A 21,300-nucleotide genomic window follows, 5' to 3' on the forward strand; every position below is an offset into this window, starting at 1 on the left:
GATGTGCTCAATCGCCTCACATCCAAGGCTAAACTTTGATTTAGTTATCTCTATTGACTGACTCTCCCTCACCTCGGCTTGGAAAACATGTCTTCGCCAATAAGCATCACCGTTTTTATTCTATTTTCAAGGCAGTTAAGTTTGAAATTGAACTGCTCTCCTCCTTTGTTATTGATAAAAACTGTGCTGAGCTTCGAAGCAATAGCGATTGGATTTTATCTCATTATACCAGTTTTTAAGACAGATTTGAAGACAGAGTATACTTGTTTCACGCTTAGAAATTTGCCTTAATTTGTTGGTCAGTCAATTTTATTTTAAGAAACTTGGAAGCAGTTTGTCACCCAGCAGATCTTTCCAACGTGAGGTTGTTTTTCAATGTGTTTTTCATTTGTATGCCCCTGAAGTGATTTCCAAGTTGTTTTGCACCGACTCTTGAGCTCTTGAGGGAAAGAAGGTAATCAAACTTTAAACAAATAGCTGGACTCTTCAGGCTAAAGCTGCCTGTTTGTACAAAACATAGAAGAATCGGTCTAAGTCTTTCTGTACAGCTAGGCGCCAACAACACAAAATGTAAACTGCTTTTCTCAGACAGCTAAACAGTATGGTAAGTATTATTACAAGAGTTCTTCTAACCACTTCTATCAATTTGCAGAGTTGTAAGAACAGAAGGTAAATTCCTTACGTATGCAGATGGGCAGCTGTCCGGACCACTGGTTATCTTGGAGGCAGATTCGAACCGATGAGCCTATGAGGCGGTAGCCAGGCAGACACTGATACACAACTGTGTCACGGTACCCAAAGTTTTCCCCGATGACCTGGCCGTTCACAATTCCCTCTGGGATTCCACAGTGGCCAGCTAGACAGGAAAAAAAAACAGTAGGCCAGTCAATTCAGGAAAAGCAATTTGACAATTTTTCGATGTTTTCTTCATTTTTGAACAACATATCACTGGAATCCCAAAGCCCAACAAATAACTTGGTAATTGTTTCCACACTGATAAATGTCAGTGACTTTGTTATTCTTTACATGTGTTTTTAAATGAATGGGGCATGATGCGATGTTTTCTGAGAGCTTTTAGCCTACTTCATGCTGGCAGAAGCTTCTATTTAAATCATTTGTAAATTCTACGGGTCTGGTAAGGGAGTGGCTATTGATACTGAACTCCACTTTCCAAAAATGTGGTGGTTCCCCATCAATTCAAGACTTTGAAAGCAGGGCAAACACTTTATTAATAGAACCAGGTTGGTTAGGGCAGCTAACTAAACAACTGTAAAAATGTTTATTTTTTTGTGCTTTCCTGGGTTATCGTCTCATATAACAGCATAGTGTAATCTGAAGCCAGTCACTTCAGAAAATAAAGATCTGGAAGAAGAGTGTCAAAAAATCCAAAACAAGATGCAAATACGTTTTGTTACAAACTTGATCAAACTCCGTTACAATTTAGTTCAACTCATTCATCTGCAACTTTCAAATGAAGATATTTAAAGGGTTCACATGATTTTGAGGCTTCTATTTACTCCATGAAAAGATTCATTCGCACAGGTTTGATTGATGTGCAGCGCTACCACGAGCCACTTAAAAGCCATTTCACAAAGTCAGAAGGGAACGCGTATTTTTCTGCTCACAGATATTTTTTGGATTGAGTATTGATTTTGTTCTTTACAGTAGATAAAACCTTCACTGCAACGCCGACGTCAGCAAAAGCTAACGATCTAAACACGGCCAGGGAGGTGGAACAGAACAAGAAGAGAAAAAGGTTGCATCATATTAACTTTGTCATCTGACATTGTGTTTGAGGTGTTGATTACTTGAGTTAAAGGACACTCCTTGGGGGGACACAAATCGGACTTTTTCTGAATATGTTGTAAACACGTGAACACAGAGAAAAAGGGAATCAATTATTAGCCTGAAGCCACAATGGTTTATTAAAGTCTTATTTGTTTACTTCGAAGGATCACTTAGTGCTAGCAATAAATAGCACATATTAAATGCGCTTACAACATGTTTTGCAGTTTTTAGCTTGAATATCTGTAGAGACTAAAGTCACAACAATGGTATAGATATATAATCGGGTCAATAATATGACAGTTTGAAACCAAACGGGATAAATTGGTAGAGTTTTTTTTTTTTGTTGCTAAATTACATATAGGCATTTGTAGGATGAGATAACATTACACAAAAATACATACAAAAATACAGAGAAAATGTGGAAAAAGATGTATGACATAATTTTTACTACAAATAGAGAAAGCAAAATATTATTATTTCAAATACTTTTAAAAATAATATTCTAATGTAATTTAGAACATTTGTGGTTAATTAAATATATTCATGTTTTGTTCATGTTTTAATTTGCTAAATTTAGTAGTATTTTAGTTAAATAAAATTAAAGATATGCATAGATCTTTCTTTCAGCAAAATTACAGAATAAACACTTGTTAAATGTAGGAGTTTCAGTTTTAACTGCATATACTATTAAATTTGGTGTTTGTCTCTTCAGAAAGTCACCTGAATAAAATGATAATATTGCATTAATTAGTTGTCCTACCGTAATGCTATAGTGCAACATGCTTGACACACATGTTGACTGTAGCTTTATTGAGCAGTTTTAAGATGGGGTTACTTTAATAAGAACGATAAGCATTTTTTTAGGCTAATGGAGATATTTCTAAACAACTGCATCGTGTTTGTTATTGTCAAGGGAACAAGGGAAAGGTGTAGTAGCCTTCTTTCAGCCAGCTAAGCAGAAGGTGGAGCAATGGGTCTGGAAGAGACAGCACTGTGTTATTCTACCCTCAAATCAGTCAGAGAAACTCTGGTCACTTTAGCACTTTAGAGTCTCGCTAAATGAATTTTAAATAATAGGAACAGCATGATGGAATGTATTTTTAATGCTTTTTAAAACTGTAACTTTTTAAGAAACCTTTGCATATTTTTTATTACTGTAAATCAAACTATATGTTACGTCAGTCCAACTTAACACAAGTTTCTTTTTCTACTGTGATATTACCATAAAAGAAAAAAAGTGTTGTATTTCGCCATATGACGTTAAGAACCCTATCCAACTTCAGTATGTCGACCATCCCATCACTGGTTTGACAGCAGCTATCTTGACCTTAAGTAAAAGTATAAAAGATCAGGAAGTGGAACAGGTTGCTTATTTTAAAAAGCTTGGTACAGTTGTGGATGGCAAACTTTCTGTCCAATTCCATGTAGACTACATTTCTAAATAGTCAAGGCATTGACTCTCGTTGGAAGAAATTAGGAAGGTTTAACTTTGTTTTAGTCAGATATTTTGTGAATTTCAGTACTTATTTGTATGAACCTTATTTGCTACACACTAAAGAAAATGGTTGTACAACTAATGGATAATAAAAGTATATTTTCTGATTTTTAGAACACCAAGATGACTGACTGAATGTCCTATTAGTGTCATAAGATGTTGGAGCTTACCTCATATTTAGGTACTCAGGAGCACTCATGATCTAAAAGCCTTTAAAAAAGTCCCATGTACAAAAGGAAAATAAACTGCGCCAACTGAGCCAACAGGGCATGAAATAAACAAAGAAGCTGACAAATGACTAAGAGAGGTGATTGGTAAGTGGAGACAGGTAAGCTTGTTGGGAATATGGAGCAGATGGTGAATTGGGGAGATAGAACAAGGACAACTGAGGACATCTAGAAAGTATGGCAACAATAACAACAACAAGCCATCAAAGCTAAGTGTAACCTGATACAGAAGGAAGAAAAAACAAAACAGCAATGACTGAAGCTTGACAAGAATAGAAAGTAGAGAAATAAAACAAAAGCTTGAAACATGACCAGAGACTTAAGCTATGACAGTTTGTAGAATAAATGTCTATTAGTTGTTGACTAAATTATGCCCCAACATCATTTTAAATGAAGCATTACAGTATTTGTATTTAAATCCTGCTCCCCTTAGCTTGTGATGTATTCCTGCAAGCCTTCCTCCTGCTGAGGCTTCACCATAAAATGACAGCTCCCTGTCATAACACGTGTTACCCCTGGCTGGCACGCTGGCAGAAGAAAGATACAGTTTCTGTGGGAATCATATATAAAAAATGAAGTTCTAAATTAACTCAGAGTGAAGCCGAAGCTCAGCCAAGATGGTGTTGTTCACGAGGTGGACAAGGTCAGAGGGGAGCAGCTGTGAGGCCAGACATGAGGTGTCGGGCAGGACCCTTCCTTTGATACCTGTCCTCATTAGATTGGCGTGAAAAAATCACATCTTCCTCGCTTTCATTCTAATGGTGTTTCTTGATACAGAGCCTCACAAAAGTATTTTTACCCGCGGGATCCTTTTAGTGTTTCTCACATTACAGCCAAAAAATCTTAATGGATTTTAGTGGGATTTCATGCGATAAGCCAACACAAAGTAGTGTGTAGTCACATATGTTTTTTTCTAATTATTTTACAAATAGAAATCTGAAAGGTGTGGCATGAATTTGTATTTTTTTTAACTAAACTTTATTCTAATACCGCATAATGAAATACAATGCAAGCAACTGCTTTTAAAAAATTGGCTAAATTGTTCAAATATGTTGAAATGAAAATCCAAGAAAAAGTTCAAGTTGTTTGCCTAGGGCAAGTTACTGTTTGCACGATGGAGTGAAAGGGCCAAGTAAAAATAAGTAAATCAATAATAAAATATTTTAATTAATATTTATTAGGCATGGAATATTGTACTTTTTCTCTTGCAAATATGTGACTTTTCAACATCAGATCATATCTAATTTTCTTCTTACATAAATGTGAAATTAATTTTTTATGTACAGTGCTCCTAATCAAAAGTATGTTTGTGGGTGTGGTTGAAGCAGTGTTCTTTATTCATCATAAGCTTAGGATAAAAATCAGAAAATTACTGATTTGCTAAAATATGTTACTCTAGATTTTCCATAAAATTCTATAAAAAATGTGCAATTTACTTTCGCAATTACTCACCTAAACACTTTGTTTCCGTTCCACTCCAAAGCCCAGATGACAAGCACTCTCTGACAGCTGACCCCACCAACATGAAGCCAACATCGCATGTAAAGATGGCCGTAGCGCCAAAAGTCATCTGAGTACCAATCTTCTTTCCATTGTGAGACGATGGCAGGTCACCACATGAGATAACTGCAAAACATGGTTGGTCACAGACAATTTAATAATCAGCTGCTAGCCACTTTAGCACCGGGTTAATTTGAGAAGCTGCATTTCAGTTTCAGCAAGAAGTGCTACCATCCTGGCAAGATGTGCAGCAGGCAAATTTGGTTCTGCTGTTTTTCTCCTTCTCCACTTACAAAGTGCCCAGTGAAGAAAATAACAGGACATGGAGAAGTGCCACTGTATTCTTTGACTAAAAATAATGGTGATCCAAAATGTCAAAGAATCCCAGAAAGAGATCTCCTGAATGACAACTAAAAATGTCAACTCTCCCAGGTTAAATTATTGATTGAAAGGATGAAAGTTTAACCTTGTATGGTGACTCTGTCATCTTTGGATAACATCAAATTAGATGAAGGAAAAAATATGAATTTAAACATGACAGTCGATATAAAATGACAAGCTTTTACAGGCTATTTTTTTTTTTTATGACAGAACTGTCAGATGGGTTTATATGTAAGCCAAGTTTTGATTCCAGCTGATTCTAGCTGTCATGAAGCTTCTGGTTCTAGCATTACGCACAAAATGAGAAACTGGGTACAACGTGTTATATGGGTAACAAGTTCATGGTTCAGGTAACATACAACTCTGCAAAAACGTCACTATTCTGCAAAAATTCACAATCCACTTTTAATGATATAAAATTCCTATTGTCATGCCACCATCTGTTTTCCTCTCTCTTTCTCCAGGTCAGTTACAAGAACTGACAAAAAGCTTTAATGTAAAGTGTTTGAAACAACCCCAAAACAAAAGGAAATGATGCTGTGAAAACGATCCAAGGAGAGTGACACTATCCACAGCGAAATTAGTCCTGTATTAAAATACTCTGAAAGGCCACTCAGAAAAGAATTTAAAAATAAAATGTAAAAAGTGTAAAACGCTGTGGGGTCCTCTGGACTAGATGAAGCGATATACAAGTGCAAGACAGTTACAATTCCAAAAAATATATCAAATATTTTTATCATTTAAGAAATAAAGTCATTATTTCTTAAATTAAGCAATAACTATCTTGGCATTGAGCATGCCGAGATAAGCAAACCTTAGTGCAAGTTCTGCATAGAGTAGGATGGGAAAAGGTACTGTCATTATAAGGTTAATCCTGAGATATTTATGAAGTGTTTACGTTCATTGATTAGCAGCGGCTCCTATTAGCGATATACATTCCATGTCTAAGTTGCAACCTGTATGATGCAGAATTTTCACATATCCCAAAAATGCTCTATAGTCAAGCTTAGCTGGATGTCAAACAGCATTCACTAAAGCATCAGACGCAAATAAATTTTATGTTAGTTACTTACAGCCACATTTCCTCATCTATGTTTGATGCACAAGGCAGATTTGAAGGAGTGTGACAGGAGTTTTAGCAATGCAGCAATCAATAAGCCAGAGTTCAAAATCATTATATTTTCCCTTGACTGGCTCTAAGCAGTTATTGTCAGGAGAAACACCGAAAAATCAGATATTTTTTTCTGGCCCATTAAATTCTTTACAACTAAAAACTGACTCTGTTTTGAGTTTAGCAAAAATCTAATAAATATGATGTTTGGTGGCTATACATGGTGATGCAATTAGTAAAACTGGTGCCTTGCTGTAATCCCTCCGTTTATGATTCCTTGCATTATTCTATCAAGGAATGTGCAGACAAGTTTGTTTTTTTTGATGATTCAATATGTATTAAATTAAAATAGTGTTTATACAAATGAGTTTGTATTTGCTTTACATGTCTGAAAGAAATATGTTTTCCCATAGCCTCACTCAGCAAATCTGATCTCAAAGGAATAACTGAATAATCAGCTGGTGAAACTCTGATCAACATATTTATTAATAACCCATGAAGAAAAAAAGAGAGGATAGTATGGAAAGATTTCTATTTAAGTTACTTTGCATTGCAGTTTACTTATGGTTTTAATTTAAAGTACGATTGCATTTCCAATCTGTCTTTTGTATAGGTCATTACATTCGTGATTCACTGAAGTTTTCTATAATATATAATGTATGAATAGCATAAATGGAAGAATAATTATGGATGCAAGATGAAAATCCCTGCAATTTCCCCGACAAATGGACAGTGGAAGTGAATCATTTTATTTTAGATGTTTCTATGCAAACACTGTGATGATGGTGGATGTATTTGCTTTCTTCTAAAGCATTTCTAGATCGTCTTGGAGTGTGTGGTAGAACAGCTACTCTGTATGTGCGTTGGGTATGTTTGTTGGCTATGCATTTTGCTGAAAATGCACAATTGTCATCCAAATCTTTGATATCTAAAGCTTAATTAGAGGCGTTTGGCAAAATGAGGAGAAATACATGGAGAAGGACGATACAGCTGCGTTTACTTCCTCCAAAAAATAGACAACAAATAAATAAGAAGAAAAAGTTATCCTCTGAAAAACCTACAAACATTGTTTACTCTTTTATTGTTAGTGCTATGGGCATTTTATTATTACATATTTGCTACTCACTCTGGCAGTGCGGCCTCTCGTTCTTCCAGCTCCACACCCCATTGGCTAGACACTGGATGTGGGCGGGGCCTAACCTGTAGTACCCTGGATCACAGGTGAATACGATGCGAGTTCTGTACTCGTAGTGCGAGCCATTAACAATCCTCCAGCGGCCGTGCTCCAGAGAAAACGACCCAATGCTGGGACACACTACCACTACACCGACAGGAGATAACAAAGCCTTATTAGACCTACTCACTTTGGGCAAATCCAATAATATTGCTTTTTGTACTTTTGCATCAAAATCATGACATATTGAGATTTGGTCCGTATGTTACACAGCCTGGTGCCAGGATGTGTATGTCACTAACCAGAACATCTCGGTATCTTGTTATGGTTGCTCCATGTTCCGTCAGGCTGACAGATGGCTGATGTCAGTTCTTTACTGGAGAGTCTGTATCCGTCGTTGCAGAAGTAAGATACTCTTGTTCCCACGGAGTAGTCGGCAGTTAGCACTCCACCATTTATTGGTGCCTTAGGTGGCCCGCAGGAGACGGCTACGGAAGGAGAGGGATACACTGATTGAGAACATCCAAACACCTTCTGTGTTCTGTTTTATTTGTGGATGTTAAAAAAAGAAAGAGTCACACAAAACCTACCATTCCAGGCAGTGTGTTGTATCTTCTCATCAAAGTTGTTAATGTCATATTTATTTCTGTGTAAATGTATTTTTTTGAACCATTCAATTTTAGAGGTGGAGCAATAATGCACAACTCCAATGAGTTTTAAAATTAAGAACTGGGTGCACAAGTTTAAAGATGTTATACACTTACATCCACATAGATAAAATGATGTAGGCTAACATACCCTCACTAATATTTAACTAAATGTGACTTAGTTAGATATTAACTTGTCATGTTTAAACCTGTCAAGACGATTTTTGTTAAAAATTTTCAATTGGATTTCTGCCCCATGCACTTAATAGAGAAATATAGTTCATTTAAATTGGTTGGTTTCTTGGTAAAAATTCAGCTTTTAAAAATATTAGATATATTTTTAATGATGCCAATGTTGGGTCCATTCCAGAGTCTTGATTTTACTCTAATTTATCCATTACAAAACCAGCTTTGATGTATGTCTTGTTGGAAGATATAATTCTCTTCAGGTTTTAACTTTCTATCGGTTTAGATGAAGTTGTAGCATATGGAGGGAGTTAGTCTTCAAAACTTCCTACACTTTGTTTGATGTCTTATGATGAGGCTACAACCACCATGATTGAACGTTTGCAGAGTTGTTGGATTTAAAAACTCCACTTTGACTCCACCAAACTCTCGTCTTGACAATGTGAGCAATTAGCTAAATATTTGTGGCCAGTTGCAAACTTTGGTTGAGCGGAAAGTGTCAAAACACATATTGGGGCCTGCCATAGCAAAGCATAGGAGAGCATTGAAATGCCTTGCGAATTTTTGTCTCCCCCTCTGTGTCTCACTCACACATGACAGTTTCAGAGAGGATTAATTACCATAGAAATAGAATACTGAGGCAGAGATGTAGAGAACTGCAGAGAACACTCAGTTAGTACAGAAGAGGGGCATACAGTTAGAACTACAGAGACGCCACCTTGGTGGAACACTTGCTACAGACAAGTATATATGTTTTATAATATAATTACCACCAATGACAAAAAATAAAGTAAAATTCTCTCACTTTTCTGCCAACTGCACAATTCTTGTTAAGTAGTAAGTAGTATAAGATAAGTAGTATTTCAAAAGAAATCTTATGTTTTTTGAACAATGACAATATTTGTTGTTAATCTGTTGCTAGGAGACGAGCGCGTTTTTCTGGTAACCAAGTGCCCGAAGTAAGCATCTGATTTTTACTTTTGCAAAATTTACCAACCGGAAATTTCCTGTGTCCAAGCAATATTTCAAAAGAGCTTATGTTTTATAAACAATAATTAATTTGGTGTTAAGAGATGAGCGTTCATTTCTGGTAATTAACTGCCACAAAGTATAAATCAGATTTTCACTTTTGTGTTGAATGTCTGTTTATCAATATATTCACCATCAATGACAAAAAAAACCAAAACATTTTCACTTTTCTGAAAAATTCACCAACTGCACAATTCTTGTCAAGTAGTATAAGATAAGCAGTATTTCAAAAACACAGAAGAAATCTTACGTTTTTTGAACAATGACAATATTTGTTGTTAATCTGTTGCTAAGAAACAAGCAAGTTTTCTGGTAACCAAGTGCCCGAAGTGAACATCTGATTTTTAGTTTTACAAAATTTACCAACTGTAAATTTCTTGTTTCTAATCAGATAAACAGTATTTCAAAACAGCTTATGTTTTATAAACAATAATATTACTTGTAAGAGATTATTCTGGTAGCGAACTGCCACGAAGTATAAATCTTTTTTTTTTTTTTATTAAAATTATTTGTCTTTCTCTGTTGCATCAATACTGGGCAAAACAGAACATCTCAAATAAAGCTATTCTGACAGACGACAACTGGATGTGAAACATCTGAGCAGAACTGGATACAATTCTGTAAACATGCTCTCGCAAATTGTAGCTTTCTGTCTAAAAATACACAATTGAGAGTTCTTTATTATCAGCACCATGATATTACACAGCTTTGACAAAGCTTTTCTCAGGTATGCGTTATGTAAGAAATTGAAATAAGGCTTTTGCAAAATCTAGAATGCCCTGAGAAAGATGAATATGGGAAGAAAGGAATACTTTCCTTCCATTTATAGTTTTATTTGAGATAAATCTGTGTTTTTGTAGCTTTATCATCTTGACATCCATTAGGTACAAGAAAAGATAGCAATAATCTTCACTGTTAAATTTCTCTTCTAAATAAATGTATTTTCACTGGGTGCTTTATCAGTTTGTAGATAACAAGACAACATGAAGTGGATGGCAAATTACAGTATGTAATCTCACACCTCATCTAATATCCTCCTCTGATTCTCTCAGCCCACATAAATTTTATAACAGTCCCTGATTAAGCTTTCGTGGTAGTTTTCTACAGCTCAGTTGTGATACAACAAAGCTGGACAAAACATAGCAAGGAAACAAGATTTAATTTACACAAAAATAGAAAGGAAATTGTATGAAACAAAACAGAAGATTTACCATTAATGAAAGAACACAATGGTTCCTAAATCTGAGCAGCAACAAAACAAGACTGCTTAATAAAATTCATATAACTTGTTCTTTGTGTCAATATATGAACATCATTGCTTAGAGCACTTATTTTTTCATCCTATGCCACGTAGGCAATTATAAACTATATTTTGTTTTAATTGCTTTAACCACAAACACATTTTCACATACCTTGACAACCAGGCACAGGAGAGTCCCAAGCGTGGTAGCCCTGCGACGTACGGCGGCAAGTCGCCGTGCCATTGCCTATAAGACGGTAACCACGGTCACAAGCCCAGCGCACCACGCTGTTAACATGACCGCCTGTCTGAGACGATATGGAGCCGTGGAGGGGCGAGTCTGGCGTGGAGCAGTACAGGGCTGCGGTGGAACAAACATTTAGAAAAACAAACAATGTAAATTCTATGAAACAAAAGGGCTTGCAGACAGTAAAGCACACATTTATTTATTCATCATTCTTTACTTGAACCATGAAAGGGTAAAACCAGTCTAAAACTTCTACTGTGTTGGGAACAACCTTTACACCCACACAACTAAAAAAACATTGTAACTTTAAAAGTTGCAGACGTTCTATTAGGATATTGTTGAACTTATAACTCCAAGTGTATAAAATAACTATACAAAAACTTGTTAGAGAAGTAATAACATTTAAATTGTAATTGCATTAAGACCAATTATTGTACATTATGAGAAAATCTTCTAAAAAAGCCTTAAACAGAAAACTAAAGAATCTCTATTAGGAAAGCCTTATGACATATCTGTTAAGAGTGCCTATGATAAACAATATGTTGGACTCAGAAGTCATTGGTGAATATAAAAAAATGTATGACATAATCTCATAATAAGCATTATTAATTTTGATAAAGAATCAGTAGAATTTCCTCTGTGTTATAGCCAATGACAAGGATATCTATTAAGAGTAAATAAAAATGTAGAGTTTTTAAAATGTTTTTGCTGCCTTACATTTATTATAACTTTTTGCTTTATTTTGATACCTAAATGTTTCACACAAATTGTGAATGCTGTTAGTTTTTTTTTTTGTTTGTTTCTAAAGTTCAATCATTATGAAAAAGAATGAAGATATCTTTTGCTGCAGTAGTCTTCGAATCTATAGTGACTATAATTACCCTTTATATTTCTAGTTACCTAAAAACAAAAATCACTCTTTAGTGTGACAGTTCTTACTGTGGGAAAACAACTCAGTGTCAATAAAAAGTGAAAAAAAGCACAAAAGCAGTAAAAAGAAGGATTTTCTATGTTGTAAAATGTTGAAAATGTACTTTCTTGTTATATACAACTGTTTAAAAGAACTCATAATTGGCTAAAATCAGCTTTTCACTTTCGAAAATTTATTATAGAAAATGTTGTACAAAATATCCAATCTGTTGACTTTAAGTTATTGGGAAATACTACGCAAACTTGTCCCACATTTTCTCCTTTAAATACAATCTATGATGGCAAGAAATGTTCTGTCATTGGCCTTATTTTGCAGGTCAAAAAATTGTCGTAGTAGGTCTGTGTTTTTAAGTACAACACATGCTTAACACCTCTCATCAATGCTCACATTAATCACGTCCAGCCAAAGAAGGTTACCAAGAATCTTGAGAGCCTTGTAATTCATCATACAGAGCAGCGGTGCTTTAAAGGTTAAAGAAACAGCCTCCCTGACTGGAGGCTGTGGAGTGAACAAGCAAACTGTGAACAGGTAAAACTGTCTTTTGCTCTTTAACTGTCAAAAATGCCCTTGAATAGAGCACTCATGCCTCATTACCCAGCGGCGTGAAGTTGTGCTCAGCACGACCAGGTGCTAGATTGTTCACATGTAAAAATTTAGTAAAATACCATCTGTACTTATCAGGTTCTTTTGTCAGACGGATACAACTTGAGGACTAACCCATCAGGCAAGTTGGTAAACTGCTTTATGAGGCAGACAGAAGTCTAACAACGTGTGGATGAGTTAAACAAATAAAGTGCATCGGGGAACCAAATTTCTTAAAATATCTTCATATTTAAATTTTTGTCATTGATTAGAAGATAAAAATGGCATTTTAGTCCTTCTGTCTGACTCGCTCTCCATGCATTATAGTATGAAATAGTAGTAAAGTAAAGTTGGGATACATACTTTGGTACTCACCAACATAGCGAATTTTGAAGCCTTTCTTGTTGGTGCCGTGATCTGAGGACCAGCGGACTAGAAACTGATGACCGGAGGTTGTGATGTTAAAGGGTGTTGGCAGGTCTCCGCTCAGCGTTGCCAGAGTTGGACTGTTGGTTGTGGGGCCTAGGTGAGATAAGAGACAAAGTACTGGTAAACACAGAGAAACTCATTTGGACACTTTGTTTCTTTATATTTTCCAGTTTAATGTCACTTAATTAATATGCTGGGTACACAAACAAATTAAAGTTGATCTTTCACTTCATTTAACTGCTTTCCTCCAAGTCCCCTTAAAATGCCCTTGTTGGACTTTGGTTCTAGCCATGATAACCTAACAGGAAATTAGCCTCCAATTATTGCAATTGGTATCCCATAATCTCCAAGATCTGAACGTGTTAATGAACTCTCTTGTTCAGCTGAACGGACATTTTTGTCTGAGCGTTTATTAATTTTGTTTAATTATTTGGAAGTTTACAAAGCATTGAAAGACTTAGTGGTTAGTAAAGTTTTACTAAATATTTATTCATGTGTTAATCTTTGAAATATAAACCACTTTATGAATCTTTTTGTCCAATAGAATGATTACAAGACGAATACATTAGATGACAAACCCGACTGAAGAACAAAAACACCCCTCCTTGACAAGTTATGAATGAATTGCAGATATTATTTGAAAAGTAAAGTCAAAAAAGAGTTTATTTACAATATGAAGTAGGCTAAAGCTGCAGAGTCCAGCTGAGCTTCCAACACTCCCCTGACGGCTCCCCCACACAGCTCCACCCACAGCCCAGCAGCAGCAATTAGTAAACAATTAGTATGGTGGAAATGCCATATGCTAAACTTATCATATAAACAATATAACCCAATGCTCCTAAAAATTGCATCCTGGTGGTGAACTGCTGTGATGACATGCTGAAGGTGAAGTCTCTGAAAGAATAGGAGCTTCTTAAAGAGACGGAGGTTAATTTCAAGGCGTCAAATTCCGAAGTCAAATTTCTTTTAAATCATGTTTGATATACACAGCATTTTCATAACAACTGAAGGTGACATAGTTAGTTGATATTGCTATAAAATGGAACTATGTGCCTGGAAAATACATAAATCCATCTCTTTAATAAGTATTCTAAAGACTCAATTTCAACCATAAACTTCACTTCTAAGTGGAAAAAAAGCAGTATGTACAGTAGAATTAGCTGTGGCATCTTTGTCCTTTATATTTGTTTCTGCATATCTTTTTAGTTAATTAAATCATTAGTAAGTAGACTGTAGTGTAATTAAAAATAAAATGAATTCTTGATTACATTGATTACCTGTTCCGGATGGATTTACTTATAATCCTTGCATTTTAATTAAAGTTGAATCAAGTTTGGTTGAAGGTTAATGAATTGTTGTCTTCAAATTTATCCTGCCTTTAAAAGTGTGATACAATAATTTAAGGGGGGAAAAATCTATCCCTTGAATGAATTTTTGATCAATTATGAGACTGATATATTTATACAGATTGACATTAACATAACTTGTCAATGCTACTCTTCTTAAAAGACTTGAGTGGTTGTGGGTAGAGGTGTGTGGAGAGATTGTTTACCATCAAAAATCTCTAGCACATCAAACTCCCTCTCTGTGTGGAAACTCTCAAAGGTTATGGTGACATTGTATCCTTTTTCCACATTAATGCTCCAGGAACACATCTGGAGGTTCGGGTAGCTCTCCGGCCACCCTGGGCTCAGGATGACACCCGATGAGTCGTATCGCACGTCATGAGCGGGGCATTGAACTGAGAGTGGGGACAATTAGTGAAGAAGTGCTAGGTGAGAACACACTTTTACCTAGAAAGCTGTAAAAATTAGGTGCTAGAAATGTTTGAATTCTCACCTTGGCATGTAGGAGAAGGGGCATCCATCTGCAGTCTCTCTCCCAAGCGACAAGTTAGAATTTCGTTGCCAACCAATGAGAAACCAGGATGGCATCGATATCTGATGATGTCACCTGAAAAAAAAAAAATAATCAATTTGAGGAAAGTTGGTTTTTTTTAATAATATACAATCAGAAATGTTTAAAATTGTGCAAATTTTAGAACTTCATTATGCTAATCCAATTATGAACAGAATCATAGAAAGACATTATGTTTTATAGCTGTAGAAATGTAAAACTATTAAAAAATATCTATATTGGTGGAAAACAAACACCATATTTTGGAATGTACTCTGAAAGTTAAGCAGAAATGGTACAACTGAATGAAAGTAGTTAAATCCCCCAGGTTTATTTATACCATATATGAACACACTTTTCAAATTTAGAATCCATGAAATTTGAAAAGTGCATTAATTCACATGGTGAAACCCTAATTTCCATCAGAGAGCACTGGTGATGACATGTGAAATGCACAGGGGTGAATGTTTCGGCAAATTCACCCAGAGGCTGGAATGTTAAATCTGAAAGAAATTATAAATGCAGAAAAAGTCTAACGACCGCAGCTCATACTACGAGTGCCTTAATTAGTATGAAAATATTTAAACAGCCAATTAGGAGGAAAATCGGAGCATTTGGCAAAAAACTTTAATTACGATTTCCTTTAACCAGAGTTCCATCTTCCATATTTACAAAATTTAACTCTTATGAGTTTCTGACAACAATGGATTTTTTATGCATCTCTGCCATATAGGTCAATACTTTTCCTGCCCATCTTGTCAGATTAGGTGGACCGTCAAGTGTTTTTAGCTGCTGTGCCACTTCCTTTCTACTGTTGAAGAAAAAATCAAACAGAGCTCCATGACATGCTTAAAGTGTAGGACATTGTTAATAACTCAATACTGCTTTAAATGTCTCCACGACTTTATCCATGACCTGTCTGGCTTGGGATTAACGTGACTATAAAAGGAATAAAACTGAACATAACTTTTTTTTGTGTGAAAACCCAATACAATAATGAAGTTTGTGGTTGTTACTTGACAATGTCTGAAGAAAAGTTTAAGGGATTAATTATAGTTTTGCAAGGCCCTGTACCCAACTAGGGAGAATTTTACTTTTTTCCCCACACGTTACACAATTCGTACGGAGAACTAGGATAACTGGAAAGTTATAACTTTCTAGTTTGCATCCAGTGTCAAATTGACCCATCCAGAGACTTGACAAGTAGACAGACAGCTCACCTATCTCCAACTCGCCATCCTCCATCAGCATGTCAGCATTTGGTACTTCTGGGGGAGGCTGGCATACCCTTAATTGGTAGGCTTGGAGCACAGACAAAGCACAGGAGAGAAAAGAGAACAAAGAGAGAAAGATTTTGTAAGAAATATGGGAAATATTAAACATGATGTAATCTTTAAGCCAAGATGGATTTAAAATATATATATATCATAACATTAAAATGAGCCACTCTCTAGAGGAAACGTATAGAAAGCTGTGATGATAACCCAAAACAACCTGTTTTAATTTTAATCATGGCAGCAACAGTTTAACTTCACTTTTTGAGCTCGGGTGGTTAGGTCAGCGAAGCACAGAATCAAAAACAGAGCAACCTCACAGATACTGCACTGCCTTGACTCATAAAAAGAAACTAACTTCACAGCCAGTGAGCTGAAGGCTGTAATCAATATTACTGCATGAGTGTAGATCACTCACTAACAGAGGCACAGGGTGAAAATACAGACGGACAGACAGAAAGCCTGGAGAAGAGGAGGATGAGAGAGGGCTGAGGGCTGTAAGTCAGGATGAAATTGACTATGAAAATGAGACCTGCCAATAGTCTCTGCTGCTCTCATGCATATCAAAGCCTAGTGGTTTGCGTGTGTGTGTGTGTGTCTGTCACTACATCTGAATGTGTGCACGGGGAAAGGATCACTGTAAGCAGTCATTGATCTCACTAAGCTTTAAGACCATTTTTCTTAGCAACCTTTGCATTCAAGTCACATCTGCTTATATCCATGACAACATCATCTACACTCTGCAGGCTCTAGCGTCTGTATGGGAGAGCTGGCATTCACAATCCTGACCCAAAGATAAATAAACAGAAGGACAACAACAAATATAAACATCCCCAGCAGTAATTCGATGCGTCTTTCGGGGGTTTATTTGGCATTTCAAACCGAATTTGCACTTTTGCAGCCGCCTCAGATGCAAAGAGTGACATTCTGAATTTCGGTCAGGTCACTGAAGGATGCAGGGGAAGAATAGGGGAAATACTTTTTCTTATTGTGACAAGCTTCTTCCTCAATTTATGCAGTCCACTCAGAACCAGAGACGGCATACTGTTCAATTATTTTTTGGACAATAATCTCGCCTAGCATGAAATAATGGAGAATCACTGAATGCTTGCCATCCTTCTCTTGAAATTTTCCCCTCATCACCGTCCAAGATAACGAAAAACAAACTACTATCTATCAAATTGGAATAGAGCCTTCGCAAGTGTGACAACTGACAGTTCTAACCTGCCTCGAGAATTCAATAAGGGCATGTGGGAGGAAGTCCGCTTAAACACACCTGAGATTCTCTCAGAGACAAAGAGCAAAACAGGGGAATACAGGTACATGTTTTTTTTTTGCTGGGAAGTTTAGTGTGAGACCGAGTGAACGTATGGGAAGCTTGAGAAGAGAATGAGATGAAAATATAACCAAGGCTGATTATAAGCAATGCTATCAAGTTAAATCATAAGCACGACACGCTCTGCTGAAAATCCAGCTTCAATGAAATGTGATGGTTCATTAAAAAAAATCATCTGCAGCTTGATGACGACCCATCAGGATGCCTGAACAGAGCACATGAAGTTCTTGAAATTTGAACATCTCCACCCTAAAACAGCCCATCATCATTTGGTTCAAATAAGAGCATGACATTATATAAAGATACTGTTTTGGCAAAACAGACCTTGCAACGGACGTGAAACGCATTTTCATAACAGGGAGAAGATTATTTTATCCGTGAAATTACTTTTTACTGTTTTCCAATGACTTTTGCTTTCTGTGACCTTGTTTTATCTAATTTCTCTTTGCAAAAACTCTGTCATGAGGCCCAAAGTTACTTACACCTCTGGCAGATTTAGGTTTAAAGTAATCTTTTACAAAAAAAAAATTCAGAATGTAAGTTTTATTACAGTCTTTTAACTGTAATGCTCAAAGTTGTCTGTATGTAAATATTGTTTAAATTTTTAACAAACACTGGTTCTTCTACATGGACTTTTTTTTTCTTAGCATGTGCATCAGTGTTACTATTTTAAAAATGACAAATACAACTTTTTCTTTAATAAGCACAACATTTGAGCTGGAAACCAAAATATTACAGACTACAAACCGAAGCTACCCAAGTGATACCTTGCACTCCGGCTAAAATAAAAACAAAGCAAAGCAACCCCTATTCATTACATTATTGGTTGGAAGGGCTGTGAAATGGACTTTGATCAAGTTGTGAAATGCTCCTGAGGTGAATCGAATTCAATATCTAATTATTCAAGGCACTAGGGTCGGGCAGACCTTAATGAGGATGAAGTTAAACACAGTTCAGCACAATGAGAAACCAATCAGTCTCATAACTGCAGCTACATCTAATAACCACATTATAGTTTCATTACTGTACTCCAGGAGAAAAAAGATAACAGCATAAAAAAAAAAAACTGTTAATGAGAGCAACACCTGAAACCGAGCACACCAATTCAAATGTCATGTTCCACTTGCACTGTACAGCAACACACTAAATATCATCACTAGCTCTGATCAAGCCGTACGTCTTACCATGGTAACTTAAGACAAAGAAGCCTGAACCAGAGAAGTCAGAGTGGAATTTAATGAGGATGATGTTGGAAGTTGAGTAGACAGACTCCAAAGCGGTATTCCCACTGAACTGGCCTATCTGAGGGGATGATTGATCTGGACCATCCCTGTAGAGAAACAAAGAAAGATTCCCTCAAACGTACAAAAAAAAAAAAAAAAAACACAGAAAAAGAAAGAGTGAAACACAAAAAAGCCTTAAAATGACTGTTTTTAATATATTGTTCTAGAACAATGGGGTGGAAAAAAGTCTGCCTGCAAGTTCCCGCAGATATTCATGACTGTTGGATGGCTATTTGTGATCAAGAGATGGGTATCTTGAGGCTAGAATCAAACATAAAGCAGACTTGGCGATATTTATAATACATAACTGGAGACGCTCCACTGACTGTAAATGTAGATGGACATTTTGTGGGAAAGTGATTTTCCACAAAGTCATTGCAGTTGGAAATGATCCAATCTTCCTTCTCAAAACATTCCAAACTGCAATGTCTCCAGGCTCACTGGTAAAAAAAAAAAAAAAGAATATATACTTCCAATTCACTTGCAAAAGAAAAAGTCGTGATAACACAGTTCAAAAAACTATGGCTTTTCTTGCTGTATTGAACTGGAGTATTGACTGAACTGCTGTCAGGTCAAAAGAATAATAAATGTGAGTCCTGGTGTGGGCTTGAATTTACACGGCTTAGTCTTTGTACAATGTTTTCTATCAGCTGGCGGGTCAGCTTTTGCATATGATACTCTGAGCTTATTACACCTATTGAATGTGTCACCTTATGTTGTACTCAACACTAGGATTGCTATCTGTGATTAAAAAGAAACATTTTCACGATGCAGATGTGGCAGAAGAAAAATAAAGCCTCCTTTCATTGTAGGCTTTTATGTATCAGGAGTTAAAAAGCATCTGATCTTTACCCGGTCCTGAAATGTTTGAAATCTAGTGCACGAAAACAACATGTTCCACACTGTCAATATCTAATAAACAAAACTGCTGGCAAAATGGAAAAGATGTGTAAAAAACATTATGAGTGTGACTCATAATTCAATAGGTTGAATTTCACCCTGCTTAAAGTTGTTGCTTTCTATGGTTTCACATTATTGTGGAGAGATGGCAACATCTCCTCACTGCACTGAAGTTTGCAGGCATGCTTTTAAGCACATCTGTCTTGAAGATCAACTGGAGTATTTCCAGTAGTTTGAGGTGCGAAGTTTGACTTGGCAATTGGAACATCTTTTTATTTTTGTCTTTTGGTTGGAGATTTGCAGCCATTTTTGGGATCATTGTCCTGTTTCACAGACCAAGAATTAGTTCATTCAGATAACCGCAAATCTGAATGAAAAACGTAAAAAGACAATGAAACGGGGAAATTTGTGGTCAATGAAAGCGCAAGGACCCCAGGTCCAGTAGTGATTGCTTCGCAGTTGGAATTGCTGCTGTTTTGTTTATCCCAAAGAGGCTCGTGGGCAAATCCAGAAATTGCTAGTAGGCCAAATTATTACTTCTAACTTGGGGATGCCTTGAGATCCTCCAGAATGAGCTGGAGAGAGTCACTGGGGGAAAAGGATGTTTGGGTTTCCCTGCTGGTCCTGTTACCCCCACAAAGTCTTGTATAAGCTGAAGATATTACTGCTATTTTTTTTTTAAAGAAAGAATGGTATACAATTTTTTTAGACAAACATTTCTCTTTTGGCAACATTTTTGTGTTGCATTTAAAAAAAAAAAAAAAAAAGACGGGTGGAGCCTGCAGTGCAGAGTGTTGAACTGTTAAAGTCCAGGAATAAAAGGAGGATGTACTTACATTTTACCAGTACTAGAAACTCTAATGAGTTTGAGGTGTTAAGTGACTCTCTGGTTGAAAGAGGAATATCAGAGTTTTTTCGCACATTGCTTCCCTACAATGTTTTCAGTTCCTAACAGTTATTAGTACACCCGCATAACATATACAGTGAAAGGTTGCCTGGTTCTTGCTAACATCTGATGTATCTGACACATCTCGCAATGAAATCCTGTAGTACGTCTCCCAGTATGAGACCAATTAGCAGACTCGGAGACTGTCAGGTCAGCTGGTGGTGGACTGAGGAGACCGCTGTGAAAATCACACCTTTATCGTTGACACTGTGCTCTCTGCAGAGAGCCAACATTAGTTCTCTGTGACTGAGATTGTGAGTGTTTTTTTTCTTTTTTCTGTCTGTTAGTGCAGTTGCTGTCCTTTCTTCCATCCAGTTCACTCATTTGGCTACTTTTTTAGAAACATGCTGTGCACCTAATTCATGGAATTCACACAATCCTCTGCAGGTGGGCGACTCACGATTCAGCAGCCCTTTGGTGTTTGGTGTGGAGGAAAACCGGGAAAGAAAATGGTCCTGAGCTAAACCTAATGATTCTATGAAGCAAACAAACTAATATCTATTTGCTAAAAACAAGGTGACTCAGGTGGTACTGTATTTGCAGTAAAAACAGTGGACGAATGTTGTGCCAGTACAGATTTTGTAGTAAACCAAAGTAAGCGAAGCAACTGAGAAAGTCTGCATCTGAAAAACAAAAGCCTTCAAACTCACTGTTTTTGATACTAAATGGATTTTAAAAATTAAGTGATATGTCAATTG

At 36.4% G+C, this 21,300-nt stretch overlaps 1 protein-coding gene across 8 annotated transcripts in view; it reads right to left on the reverse strand.

The window, feature by feature from the left end:
- Nucleotides 1-21,300, reverse strand: part of LOC102226981 (CUB and sushi domain-containing protein 3) — a 392,616-nt gene that overhangs the window by 31,366 nt on the left and 339,950 nt on the right. For 6 of the 8 annotated variants that reach the window (XM_023345230.1, XM_023345235.1, XM_023345233.1 and 3 more), the window contains 10 exons: nucleotides 18,658-18,803; nucleotides 16,084-16,164; nucleotides 14,807-14,920; nucleotides 14,520-14,708; nucleotides 12,902-13,060; nucleotides 10,951-11,139; nucleotides 7,979-8,164; nucleotides 7,629-7,823; nucleotides 4,963-5,136; nucleotides 683-856 (listed from right to left, as the gene is read on the reverse strand). In XM_023345230.1, the coding sequence (XP_023200998.1) occupies nucleotides 683-856; nucleotides 4,963-5,136; nucleotides 7,629-7,823; nucleotides 7,979-8,164; nucleotides 10,951-11,139; nucleotides 12,902-13,060; nucleotides 14,520-14,708; nucleotides 14,807-14,920; nucleotides 16,084-16,164; nucleotides 18,658-18,803 (1,607 nt within the window). The remainder of the gene's footprint in view (nucleotides 1-682; nucleotides 857-4,962; nucleotides 5,137-7,628; nucleotides 7,824-7,978; nucleotides 8,165-10,950; nucleotides 11,140-12,901; nucleotides 13,061-14,519; nucleotides 14,709-14,806; nucleotides 14,921-16,083; nucleotides 16,165-18,657; nucleotides 18,804-21,300) is intronic. The other 2 variants (XM_014474290.2, XM_023345232.1) reach the window with 1 other exon arrangement.

This window comes from Xiphophorus maculatus, chromosome 13 (assembly GCF_002775205.1).
Source record: "Xiphophorus maculatus strain JP 163 A chromosome 13, X_maculatus-5.0-male, whole genome shotgun sequence".
Lineage (NCBI taxonomy): Eukaryota > Metazoa > Chordata > Actinopteri > Cyprinodontiformes > Poeciliidae > Xiphophorus > Xiphophorus maculatus.